Source organism: Bombina bombina, chromosome 6 (genome assembly GCF_027579735.1).
Source record: "Bombina bombina isolate aBomBom1 chromosome 6, aBomBom1.pri, whole genome shotgun sequence".
In the NCBI taxonomy this organism is placed as follows: domain Eukaryota; kingdom Metazoa; phylum Chordata; class Amphibia; order Anura; family Bombinatoridae; genus Bombina; species Bombina bombina.
This window is the reverse complement of record NC_069504.1, coordinates 19,894,741-19,908,526: the sequence shown is the minus strand read 5'-3', so window position 1 is coordinate 19,908,526 and position 13,786 is coordinate 19,894,741. Positions and strand designations below refer to the sequence as shown.

Below are 13,786 nucleotides of genomic sequence, written 5' to 3'. Positions count from 1 at the left end.
CATCTCCGTGGAGATGTTGCCTGTGCAACGGCAAAGAGAATGACTGGGGTGGGCGGAGCCTAGGAGGGACTATATGGCCAGCTTTGCTGGGACTCTTTGCCATTTCCTGTTGGGGAAGAGATATTCCCACAAGTAAGGATGACGCCGTGGACCGGACACACCAATGTTGGAGAAAATATGTATCAAATTAACCTTTTTTTTTTGGGGGGGGGGGGCCTTAGATTCTTGCATCTGGGCCCTGTGGTTTCTAGTTACGCCTCTGGCGGCATCACTACTACAAACACCTGTGCGGCATAACTGTTACAGACACACACCCACACATGTGCACCTGCTAGATTTCTGCCTTATTATGCCTTACCTATTTCACAAGACAGTCTAGTCCCACAGCTACTGACAGTGCAACTTTAAATCAGCACCATTCCCGCCATATACCTTTTGCAGCATCCCTTAAGTCTGTAAAGATGCAACTAGGCTCTGCCAAAAGTCTTTGCCTGCAGATCACTGTAGCTCCAACATTGGCTAGCATAAATGCTTACACCTGACTGGCTACCCCCAGTGGCCAAGTGAAAAAATAAACCTGTAACAAGGGGAAATGATTTATGCAAAACCTGTGTGTTACAGACCAGATCTGTTTACGCAGCATTTAGTTTGTGCACACGGCTACAGCGCCTGTTTTTATACTTTAGCATATTTCTTTTGTACAGATTACTGATGGAATGCAAAGACGGTCTCAGACCATCAGCACGCGAGGCTTTACAGCCATTGGAACCTGACAAATCAAGTAAAAAGAAGAGGGAAATACAAACAGTAATTCGTCCTCATAAAATAATAACTGCCCTTTTTTAAATTCAGAAATCACCTTCTTGCTGGAAAGAAAGATTTAGTAATGTACTCGCCAGGACCTATTTCATGACTGATTTTACTGAACACCCAGCTAAAACTTCAGCTGATATTAAGCTAAAATTACATTTTTTCAATGTTTGTTGCACAGATGATCAGTCAGTTTATGTTAAATGATGCAATTCATTTGTGCTTTTGATAGTTTAATAACAGAAAAGGTTTTAAAAATACAAAGTATTACACTGCCCCGCCCAGCTACTTCACAATACCACCCCAGCGGGAGAACATTGTATATGAATTTATATTTAAATGAAACACAGTCTCTGTTTCAGTCCTTTTTTGGCTGCTATTGTGATGATCCTGTAAGTAATGCAGATTACAGAAGGCCCCTTTCCTAATGCAGCTAATATTTTCATATTTACAGAGCAAGATCAAATTCTTATTATAAAACCCAAAACAACTCATTACAGGAAAGCAGGGGTATTTGGCAGCCGGCCCAATAAGAGTGTAAATAAGCTGCAATGTTGTTTAACATTCAGATACCCGGTAGCAACACACACGGGCACCACACCACTAACGGGTTAAGCCCAGAGGAGAGGAAATGTAAGCTCATGACTTAACTACTGGCAGCAAATAAAAATGCGCTTTACAGACATAGAACGGGATTATATTAATACAGTAATATTCTATATTTTGATATTATAAAGCTCCTTGGCAGAGGCACCTTTCGGTAGCTGGCTCCTTGAGTCATAGTTATGGACAGCATTAACATTGCACCCGAAGTTCACATAGCAAATTGTATGAATTGTAGGCAGCAGTTAGGGCATTGCGTACAGATGAGACTAGTGCCAGGGAGCTGGTGTGTATCATACAGAACTACTGACCTGTCTCCACGTCCTGGACATAGAAGTGCAGATTGTCCATGATCTCTGTCACCAGTACAGGCTTATAATGAACATTTCGTTCCTTCTCCTCCACCACCGTCACTATCTCCTCCAGTGGTTTCTCTTCAAACGCGGCCCAGACCTGCAATAGTCAGACAACAACAAAGGCATGAGAGAGGAGACCTCTTGATTCTACCTCACTAGACCAGGACAGTTTAAAGGAATACAACAGTCAATAATAAACCCATTTTATATTTATAACAAAAGTTTTTATACGTTACTTTATTATAAAATAAATCTCTTTCTCTGCCTATGCTTTGTTGAAACCTAGCTACACGGAGAACGCTAGGTATAACTTTGTTACAGACACACATGGCAGTCAAATAGTGCTCTAGACATCTGCCTGTCACCATTTGCTGTCCTGGAAAGAAGTAATAAGGTACATTTCCTAATAGATGTTAATTGGAGGGCTTTTAAAGTGATATTAAAATGATTACAGGATCTAAAGAGCTTACTGTCTAACAGGTAAAATTAGCTGGCGGTGCAGTGTAACCCTGAACAGAAGGATTAGAGGACCATGGTACCTAGAGAACTTACAGTAAGAGGTACCTCCAGCTGGCACCCAGGGGCCACAGTTACTGCCAGCTGGAGGTCGAACAGGAGCCTTTCCTAGACTCACAGAAGCTTTGCTGGGCTCATGTGTTCACAGACTGGCACAGAGGGAATTAGGAGAAGATTGATAGCATTTCTCTGCACTCTCAAAGAGACATCCCCAGTCAGAATGTAATTATTGGAGCTAAGTAAAGTCTGTTACAGGCTAAACAACTAGCAGTGTTCTTGTGTACAGCCTCTCTCCTTGTCACACCGTCCTCTATAACCTCAACAAAATGACACAGAGCCCCCAGCAGGTGGAGAAGAGACAGAGTGATGAATGGGACTGGACAGAGATGCTAATTACTCTAGATAAGCAGAGCGGTTCCTAAAGGCGAAGCGCTGCAACTGCAAAGCTCACAGCACTGTCGTCTTATTGTTACAATGCTACACAATGACAACATTAAATGCTAACTTTTATACAATATTCCAAACTCTATATAAAAACTCACTAAACAAGGAAATGGACTGCACTCTTAAACCGGACTAGGTACAAATCCTATGACACCGCTAAGCTCACAGCATTGGGCACAGACAGCTGAGCAGCTTTCAGTGAGTGACTCAAGCAGTTAACCCCAGACAAGCCGGGGCACAAACAGAAAATACTGACTAAAAGGATACGCTTAATAGCACCTCTGGATCCCATATGGAATATCCCCTAACCGCATGAAGCAGAGATGGGCCAAAACTAAAACATAACTTATTAAAACCAAAAATGAAAAATAAAAGCACAAGAATAGGTCTGTGAAAATGATTCAAACACCAGCGTGTAGGCGCCTAATTAGCCAACTGTAATACGGCTGGGTCTCATTGCGTAAATAACAAATTCACAGTTGTGGCCTTTGTATAATAAATTTGTTTCCCCAAAAATCACTGTTTTGTGTTTTAATAAGGTATGTTTCAGTTTTCAGTCATTGGTACATGTAATTGCATGTGTGTATGTACTTATGCCTGTAAAGCATGTGTCCCTCTGTAAGCAAGTCACTGGTACATGTATTTGCTTGTGTGTATGTACTTATGCCTGTAAAGCACGTGTCCCTCTGTAAGCAAGTCACTGGTACATGTATTTGCATGTGTGTATGTACTTATACCTGTAAAGCACACGTGTTCCTCTGTAAGCAAGTCATTGGTACATGTAATTGCATGTGTGTATGTACTTATACCTGTAAAGCACACATGTCCCTCGGTAAGCAAGTCATTGGTACATGTAATTGCATGTGTGTATGTACTTATGCCTGTAAAGCACACGTGTCCCTCTGTAAGCAAGTCACTGGTACATGTATTTGCATGTGTGTATGTACTTATGCCTGTAAAGCACACGTGTTCCTCTGTAAGCAAGTCATTGGTACATGTAATTGCATGTGTGTATGTACTTATGCCTGTAAAGCACACATGTCCCTCTGTAAGCAAGTCACTGGTACATGTATTTGCATGTGTGTATGTACTTATACCTGTAAAGCACGCGTGTCCCTCGGTAAGCAAGTCACTGGTACATGTAATTGCTTGTGTGTATGTACTTATACCTGTAAAGCACGCGTCCCTCTGTAAGCAAGTCATTGGTACATGTAATTGCATGTGTGTATGTACTTATGCCTGTAAAGCACGCGTCCCTCTGTAAGCAAGTCACTGGTACATGTAATTGCTTGTGTGTATGTACTTATACCTGTAAAGCACACGCGTGTCCCTCTGTAAGCAAGTCACTGGTACATGTAATTGCATGTGTGTATGTACTTATGCCTGTAAAGCACAGGTGTCTCTCTGTAAGCAAGTCACTGGTACATGTAATTGCTTGTGTGTATGTACTTATGCCTGTAAAGCACACGTGTCTCTCTGTAAGCAAGTCACTGGTACATGTATTTGCATGTGTGTATGTACTTATGCCTGTAAAGCACACGCGTGTCCCTCTGTAAGCAAGTCACTGGTACATGTATTTGCTTGTGTGTATGTACTTATGCCTGTAAAGCACACGTGTCTCTGTGTAAGCAAGTCACTGGTACATGTATTTGCTTGTGTGTATGTACTTATACCTGTAAAGCACACGCGTGTCCTTCTGTAAGCAAGTCACTGGTACATGTAATTGCATGTGTGTATGTACTTATGCCTGTAAAGCACACGTGTCCCTCTGTAAGCAAGTCACTGGTACATGTGATTGCTTGTGTGTATGTACTTATGCCTGTAAAGCACACATGTCCCTCTGTAAGCAAGTCACTGGTACATGTATTTGCATGTGTGTATGTACTTATACCTGTAAAGCACGCGTGTCCCTCGGTAAGCAAGTCACTGGTACATGTAATTGCTTGTGTGTATGTACTTATGCCTGTAAAGCACGCGTCCCTCTGTAAGCAAGTCATTGGTACATGTAATTGCATGTGTGTATGTACTTATGCCTGTAAAGCACACGTGTCCCTCTGTAAGCAAGTCACTGGTACATGTATTTGCATGTGTGTATGTACTTATGCCTGTAAAGCACACGTGTTCCTCTGTAAGCAAGTCACTGGTACATGTATTTGCATGTGTGTATGTACTTATGCCTGTAAAGCACACGTGTCCCTCTGTAAGCAAGTCACTGGTACATGTATTTGCATGTGTGTATGTACTTATGCCTGTAAAGCACACGTGTCCCTCTGTAAGCAAGTCACTGGTACATGTGATTGCTTGTGTGTATGTACTTATGCCTGTAAAGCACACGTGTCCCTCTGTAAGCAAGTCAGTGGTACATGTATTTGCTTGTGTGTATGTACTTATGCCTGTAAAGCACACGTGTCCCTCTGTAAGCAAGTCACTAGTACATGTATTTGCATGTGTGTATGTACTTATACCTGTAAAGCACGCGTGTCCCTCGGTAAGCAAGTCACTGGTACATGTAATTGCTTGTGTGTATGTACTTATGCCTGTAAAGCACGCGTCCCTCTGTAAGCAAGTCATTGGTACATGTAATTGCATGTGTGTATGTACTTATGCCTGTAAAGCACACGTGTCCCTCTGTAAGCAAGTCACTGGTACATGTATTTGCATGTGTGTATGTACTTATGCCTGTAAAGCACACGTGTTCCTCTGTAAGCAAGTCACTGGTACATGTATTTGCATGTGTGTATGTACTTATGCCTGTAAAGCACACGTGTCCCTCTGTAAGCAAGTCACTGGTACATGTGATTGCTTGTATGTATGTACTTATGCCTGTAAAGCACACAGGTCCCTCTGTAAGCAAGTCACTGGTACATGTATTTGCATGTGTGTATGTACTTATACCTGTAAAGCACGCGTGTCCCTCGGTAAGCAAGTCACTGGTACATGTAATTGCTTGTGTGTATGTACTTATGCCTGTAAAGCACGCGTCCCTCTGTAAGCAAGTCATTGGTACATGTAATTGCATGTGTGTATGTACTTATGCCTGTAAAGCACACGTGTTCCTCTGTAAGCAAGTCACTGGTACATGTGATTGCTTGTGTGTATGTACTTATGCCTGTAAAGCACACATGTCCCTCTGTAAGCAAGTCACTGGTACATGTATTTGCATGTGTGTATGTACTTATACCTGTAAAGCACACGTGTCCCTCTGTAAGCAAGTCACTGGTACATGTATTTGCATGTGTGTATGTACTTATACCTGTAAAGCACGCGTGTCCCTCGGTAAGCAAGTCACTGGTACATGTAATTGCTTGTGTGTATGTACTTATGCCTGTAAAGCATGCGTCCCTCTGTAAGCAAGTCATTGGTACATGTAATTGCATGTGTGTATGTACTTATGCCTGTAAAGCACGCGTCCCTCTGTAAGCAAGTCACTGGTACATGTAATTGCTTGTGTGTATGTACTTATACCTGTAAAGCACACGCGTGTCCCTCTGTAAGCAAGTCACTGGTACATGTAATTGCATGTGTGTATGTACTTATGCCTGTAAAGCACAGGTGTCTCTCTGTAAGCAAGTCACTGGTACATGTAATTGCTTGTGTGTATGTACTTATGCCTGTAAAGCACACATGTCCCTCGGTAAGCAAGTCACTGGTACATGTATTTGCATGTGTGTATGTACTTATGCCTGTAAAGCACACGTGTCCCTCTGTAAGCAAGTCACTGGTACATGTAATTGCTTGTGTGTATGTACTTATACCTGTAAAGCACGTGTCCCTCTGTAAGCAAGTCACTGGTACATGTAATTGCATGTGTGTATGTACTTATGCCTGTAAAGCACACGTGTCCCTCTGTAAGCAAGTCACTGGTACATGTAATTGCTTGTGTGTATGTACTTATGCCTGTAAAGCACACGTGTCCCTCTGTAAGCAAGTCACTGGTACATGTATTTGCATGTGTGTATGTACTTATGCCTGTAAAGCACACGCGTGTCCCTCTGTAAGCAAGTCATTGGTACATGTTTTTGCTTGTGTGTATGTACTTATGCCTGTAAAGCACACATGTCCCTCTGTAAGCAAGTCAGTGGTACATGTATTTGCTTGTGTGTATGTACTTATGCCTGTAAAGCACACGTGTCCCTCTGTAAGCAAGTCACTGGTACATGTATTTGCATGTGTGTATGTACTTATACCTGTAAAGCACGCGTGTCCCTCGGTAAGCAAGTCACTGGTACATGTAATTGCTTGTGTGTATGTACTTATGCCTGTAAAGCACGCGTCCCTCTGTAAGCAAGTCATTGGTACATGTAATTGCATGTGTGTATGTACTTATGCCTGTAAAGCACACGTGTTCCTCTGTAAGCAAGTCACTGGTACATGTGATTGCTTGTGTGTATGTACTTATGCCTGTAAAGCACACATGTCCCTCTGTAAGCAAGTCACTGGTACATGTATTTGCATGTGTGTATGTACTTATGCCTGTAAAGCACACGTGTCCCTCTGTAAGCAAGTCACTGGTACATGTATTTGCATGTGTGTATGTACTTATACCTGTAAAGCACACGTGTCCCTCTGTAAGCAAGTCACTGGTACATGTATTTGCATGTGTGTATGTACTTATGCCTGTAAAGCACACGTGTCCCTCTGTAAGCAAGTCACTGGTACATGTATTTGCATGTGTGTATGTACTTATACCTGTAAAGCACACGTGTCCCTCTGTAAGCAAGTCACTGGTACATGTATTTGCATGTGTGTATGTACTTATACCTGTAAAGCACGCGTGTCCCTCGGTAAGCAAGTCACTGGTACATGTAATTGCTTGTGTGTATGTACTTATGCCTGTAAAGCACGCGTCCCTCTGTAAGCAAGTCATTGGTACATGTAATTGCATGTGTGTATGTACTTATGCCTGTAAAGCACGCGTCCCTCTGTAAGCAAGTCACTGGTACATGTAATTGCTTGTGTGTATGTACTTATACCTGTAAAGCACACGCGTGTCCCTCTGTAAGCAAGTCACTGGTACATGTAATTGCATGTGTGTATGTACTTATGCCTGTAAAGCACAGGTGTCTCTCTGTAAGCAAGTCACTGGTACATGTAATTGCTTGTGTGTATGTACTTATGCCTGTAAAGCACACATGTCCCTCGGTAAGCAAGTCACTGGTACATGTATTTGCATGTGTGTATGTACTTATGCCTGTAAAGCACACGTGTCCCTCTGTAAGCAAGTCACTGGTACATGTAATTGCTTGTGTGTATGTACTTATACCTGTAAAGCACGTGTCCCTCTGTAAGCAAGTCACTGGTACATGTAATTGTATGTGTGTATGTACTTATGCCTGTAAAGCACACGTGTCCCTCTGTAAGCAAGTCACTGGTACATGTAATTGCTTGTGTGTATGTACTTATGCCTGTAAAGCACACGCGTGTCCCTCTGTAAGCAAGTCACTGGTACATGTATTTGCTTGTGTGTATGTACTTATGCCTGTAAAGCACACGTGTCTCTCTGTAAGCAAGTCACTGGTACATGTAATTGCATGTGTGTATGTACTTATGCCTGTAAAGCACACGCGTGTCCCTCTGTAAGCAAGTCACTGGTACATGTATTTGCTTGTGTGTATGTACTTATGCCTGTAAAGCACACGTGTCTCTCTGTAAGCAAGTCACTGGTACATGTATTTGCTTGTGTGTATGTACTTATACCTGTAAAGCACACGCGTGTCCTTCTGTAAGCAAGTCACTGGTACATGTAATTGCATGTGTGTATGTACTTATACCTGTAAAGCACGCGTGTCCCTCGGTAAGCAAGTCACTGGTACATGTATTTGCTTGTGTGTATGTACTTATGCCTGTAAAGCACACGTGTCCCTCTGTAAGCAAGTCACTGGTACATGTATTTGCATGTGTGTATGTACTTATGCCTGTAAAGCACACGCGTGTCCCTCTGTAAGCAAGTCATTGGTACATGTTTTTGCTTGTGTGTATGTACTTATGCCTGTAAAGCACACATGTCCCTCTGTAAGCAAGTCAGTGGTACATGTATTTGCTTGTGTGTATGTACTTATGCCTGTAAAGCACACGTGTCCCTCTGTAAGCAAGTCACTGGTACATGTAATTGCATGTGTGTATGTACTTATGCCTGTAAAGCACGTGTCCCTCTGTAAGCAAGTCATTGGTACATGTATTTGCATGTGTGTATGTACTTATGCCTGTAAAGCACGCGTGTCCCTCTGTAAGCAAGTCATTGGTACATGTATTTGCATGTGTGTATTTACTTATGTCTGTAAAGCACGTGTCCCTCTGTAAGCAAGTCATTGGTACATGTAATTGCATGTGTGTATGTACTTATACCTGTAAAGCACACGCGTGTCCCTCTGTAAGCAAGTCACTGGTACATGTAATTGCATGTGTGTATTTACTTATGCCTGTAAAGCACACGTGTCCCTCTGTAAGCAAGTCACTGGTACATGTAATTGCATGTGTGTATGTACTTATACCTGTAAAGCACACGCGTGTCCCTTTGTAAGCAAGTCACTGGTACATGTAATTGCTTGTGTGTATGTACTTATACCTGTAAAGCACACGTGTCCCTCTGTAAGCAAGTCACTGGTACATGTAATTGCATGTGTGTATGTACTTATACCTGTAAAGCACACGCGTGTCCCTTTGTAAGCAAGTCACTGGTACATGTAATTGCTTGTGTATATGTACTTATACCTGTAAAGCACACGCGTGTCCTTCTGTAAGCAAGTCACTGGTACATGTAATTGCTTGTGTGTATGTACTTATACCTGTAAAGCACACGCGTGTCCCTCTGTAAGCAAGTCACTGGTACATGTAAATGCTTGTGTGTATGTACTTATGCCTGTAAAGCACACGTGTCCCTCTGTAAGCAAGTCACTGGTACATGTATTTGCATGTGTGTATGTACTTATGCCTGTAAAGCACACGTGTCCCTCTGTAAGCAAGTCACTGGTACATGTAATTGCATGTGTGTATGTACTTATGCCTGTAAAGCACACGCGTGTCCTTCTGTAAGCAAGTCACTGGTACATGTATTTGCATGTGTGTATGTACTTATGCCTGTAAAGCACACGTGTGTATGTACTTATGCCTGTAAAGCACACGTGTCCCTCTGTAAGCAAGTCACTGGTACATGTATTTGCATGTGTGTATGTACTTATGCCTGTAAAGCACACGTGTCCCTCTGTAAGCAAGTCACTGGTACATGTAATTGCATGTGTGTATGTACTTATACCTGTAAAGCACACGCGTGTCCTTCTGTAAGCAAGTCACTGGTACATGTATTTGCATGTGTGTATGTACTTATATCTGTAAAGCACACGCGTGTCCTTCTGTAAGCAAGTCACTGGTACATGTATTTGCATGTGTGTATGTACTTATACCTGTAAAGCACACACTTGTCCTTCTGTAAGCAAGTCACTGGTACATGTATTTGCATGTGTGTATGTACTTATACCTGTAAAGCACACGCTTGTCCTTCTGTAAGCAAGTCACTGGTACATGTATTTGCATGTGTATATGTACTTATACCTGTAAAGCACATGTGTCCCTTTGTAAGCAAGTCACTGGTACATGTATTTGCATGTGTGTATGTACTTATACCTGTAAAGCACACGCGTGTCCTTCTGTAAGCAAGTCACTGGTACATGTAATTGCATGTGTGTATGTACTTATACCTGTAAAGCACACGCGTGTCCTTCTGTAAGCAAGTCACTGGTACATGTAATTGCATGTGTGTATGTACTTATACCTGTAAAGCACACGCGTGTCCCTCTGTAAGCAAGTCACTGGTACATGTATTTGCATGTGTGTATGTACTTATACCTGTAAAGCACACGCGTGTCCTTCTGTAAGCAAGTCACTGGTACATGTAATTGCATGTGTGTATGTACTTATACCTGTAAAGCACACGCGTGTCCCTCTGTAAGCAAGTCACTGGTACATGTATTTGCATGTGTGTATGTACTTATACCTGTAAAGCACACACTTGTCCTTCTGTAAGCAAGTCACTGGTACATGTATTTGCATGTGTGTATGTACTTATACCTGTAAAGCACACGCTTGTCCTTCTGTAAGCAAGTCACTGGTACATGTATTTGCATGTGTATATGTACTTATACCTGTAAAGCACATGTGTCCCTTTGTAAGCAAGTCACTGGTACATGTAATTGCATGTGTGTATGTACTTATACCTGTAAAGCACACGCGTGTCCTTCTGTAAGCAAGTCACTGGTACATGTATTTGCATGTGTGTATGTACTTATATCTGTAAAGCACACGCGTGTCCTTCTGTAAGCAAGTCACTGGTACATGTATTTGCATGTGTGTATGTACTTATACCTGTAAAGCACACACTTGTCCTTCTGTAAGCAAGTCACTGGTACATGTATTTGCATGTGTGTATGTACTTATACCTGTAAAGCACACGCTTGTCCTTCTGTAAGCAAGTCACTGGTACATGTATTTGCATGTGTATATGTACTTATACCTGTAAAGCACATGTGTCCCTTTGTAAGCAAGTCACTGGTACATGTATTTGCATGTGTGTATGTACTTATACCTGTAAAGCACACGCGTGTCCTTCTGTAAGCAAGTCACTGGTACATGTAATTGCATGTGTGTATGTACTTATACCTGTAAAGCACACGCGTGTCCTTCTGTAAGCAAGTCACTGGTACATGTAATTGCATGTGTGTATGTACTTATACCTGTAAAGCACACGCGTGTCCCTCTGTAAGCAAGTCACTGGTACATGTATTTGCATGTGTGTATGTACTTATACCTGTAAAGCACACGCGTGTCCTTCTGTAAGCAAGTCACTGGTACATGTAATTGCTTGTGTGTATGTACTTATACCTGTAAAGCACACGCGTGTCCTTCTGTAAGCAAGTCACTGGTACATGTAATTGCATGTGTGTATGTACTTATACCTGTAAAGCACACGCGTGTCCCTCTGTAAGCAAGTCACTGGTACATGTATTTGCATGTGTGTATGTACTTATACCTGTAAAGCACACGCGTGTCCTTCTGTAAGCAAGTCACTGGTACATGTAATTGCATGTGTATATGTACTTATACCTGTAAAGCACATGTGTCCCTTTGTAAGCAAGTCACTGGTACATGTAATTGCATGTGTGTATGTACTTATACCTGTAAAGCACACGCGTGTCCTTCTGTAAGCAAGTCACTGGTACATGTAATTGCATGTGTGTATGTACTTATACCTGTAAAGCACACGCGTGTCCTTCTGTAAGCAAGTCACTGGTACATGTAATTGCATGTGTGTATGTACTTATACCTGTAAAGCACACGCGTGTCCCTCTGTAAGCAAGTCACTGGTACATGTATTTGCATGTGTATATACTGTATGACACTGCATTGTGTGTCTGACCTTATAGATATATTAAAACCACAGTCTAATGTAAATCTGACATTTTGTTACTCCCGGCAGCAGCCTTTATTAGCCATTTCTTTTTACAGAACACCATGAAGAGGACACAAACTGGTAAGTGAATAGGTAAGTGTCTGGAGAATTCAATATCAGACATTGAGCTTTATATATGCAAGAAACATTCTTAGCTCTACCAAATTATTATCAGCAAGATGCTTTCAAGCGAAATCTGCAGCGTCAGCAGTAGAAAATGGAAACAGACTGCAGCAAGATTTCAAGTATTCTGTGTTCCCAAAGCTGGTACATTTATCAGCTAACAGAATCGGTGGTCACACAAATGCTGCCGTGTGGCTGTTTTAGGGTTACGTAGGGCTCACACACTGAAAACACTGAACATCTGCTAATGCAGCCAATTTGCAATATTACATCTTAAATGCAAGCAGTCATTTCCAGCTCCTATCATGCAATTCAGGCTGTACAATTTATTGTCTGTGGGAGTTGATTTAAGACTGAAATGCCAGAGTTTCATCCAGAAGCTACACTACTTGGCAAAGAAATGAAGGAAGGGAGGGAGAAGGAGGGAGGGAAAGCAGAGAGTGACAGAGGAAGATGGAGTCACTGATGAAGAGATATAGTGAAAGAGGAGAGGGTGGGATGGGCAGAAGGGAGGGAGGAGAGAGACACACAGAGAGAGAGACAGAGACACAGAGAGAGAGAGAGACAGAGAGAGAGAGACAGAGAGAGAGAGACAGAGAGAGAGAGACAGAGATAGACACAGAGAGAGAGAGACACACAGAGAGAGAGAGACACAGAGAGAGAGAGAGAGACAGAGAGACACAGAGAGAGAGAGACACAGAGAGAGAGAGAGAGAGAGAGAGAGAGACACAGAGAGAGAGAGAGAGAGAGACACAGAGAGAGAGAGAGAGACACAGAGAGAGAGAGAGAGAGAGAGAGACATACAGACAGAGATAGACAGAGAGACATACAGACAGAGAGAGAGAGAGACAGAGATAGACACAGAGAAATAGACAGAGAGAGACAGACAGACAGAGATAGAGAGAGACAGACAGAGAGACAGACAGACAGACAGAGAGAGAGACACACAGAGACAGACAGAGAGCGAGACACAGAGAGAGAGAGAGAGAGAGAGAGAGACACAGAGAGAGAAAGAAAGACACACAGAGAGACACAGGCAGAGAGAGACACAGGCAGAGAGAGACACAGGCAGAGAGAGACACAGGCAGAGAGAGACACAGGCAGAGAGAGACACAGACACAGAGAGAGACACAGACACAGAGAGAGACACACAGACACAGAGAGAGACACACAGACACAGAGAAACAGAGAGAGAGAGAGACACACAGACAGAGAGAGACACACAGACAGAGACACACAGACAGAGAGAGAGACACACAGACAGAGAGAGAGAGAGACACACAGACAGAGAGAGACACACAGACAGAGAGAGAGAGAGACACACAGACAGAGAGACACAAAGACAGAGAGACACAGAGACACACAGACACAGAGAGAGACACAGACACAGACAGAGAGAGACACAGACAGAGAGAGACACAGACAGAGAGAGACACAGACAGAGAGAGACACAGACACAGACAGAGAGAGACACAGACACAGACAGAGAGAG

General features: G+C 42.6%; 1 protein-coding gene across 1 annotated transcript in view; it reads right to left on the bottom strand.

Moving 5' to 3' along the window:
• The window catches only part of SND1 (staphylococcal nuclease and tudor domain containing 1), a gene marked incomplete in the record, with an annotated part of 1,252,242 nt that overhangs the window by 114,879 nt on the left and 1,123,577 nt on the right, over positions 1 to 13,786 (bottom strand). Inside the window, 1 exon segment of the mRNA XM_053716327.1 lies at positions 1,725 to 1,866. Within this exon segment, the coding sequence (XP_053572302.1) occupies positions 1,725 to 1,866 (142 nt within the window).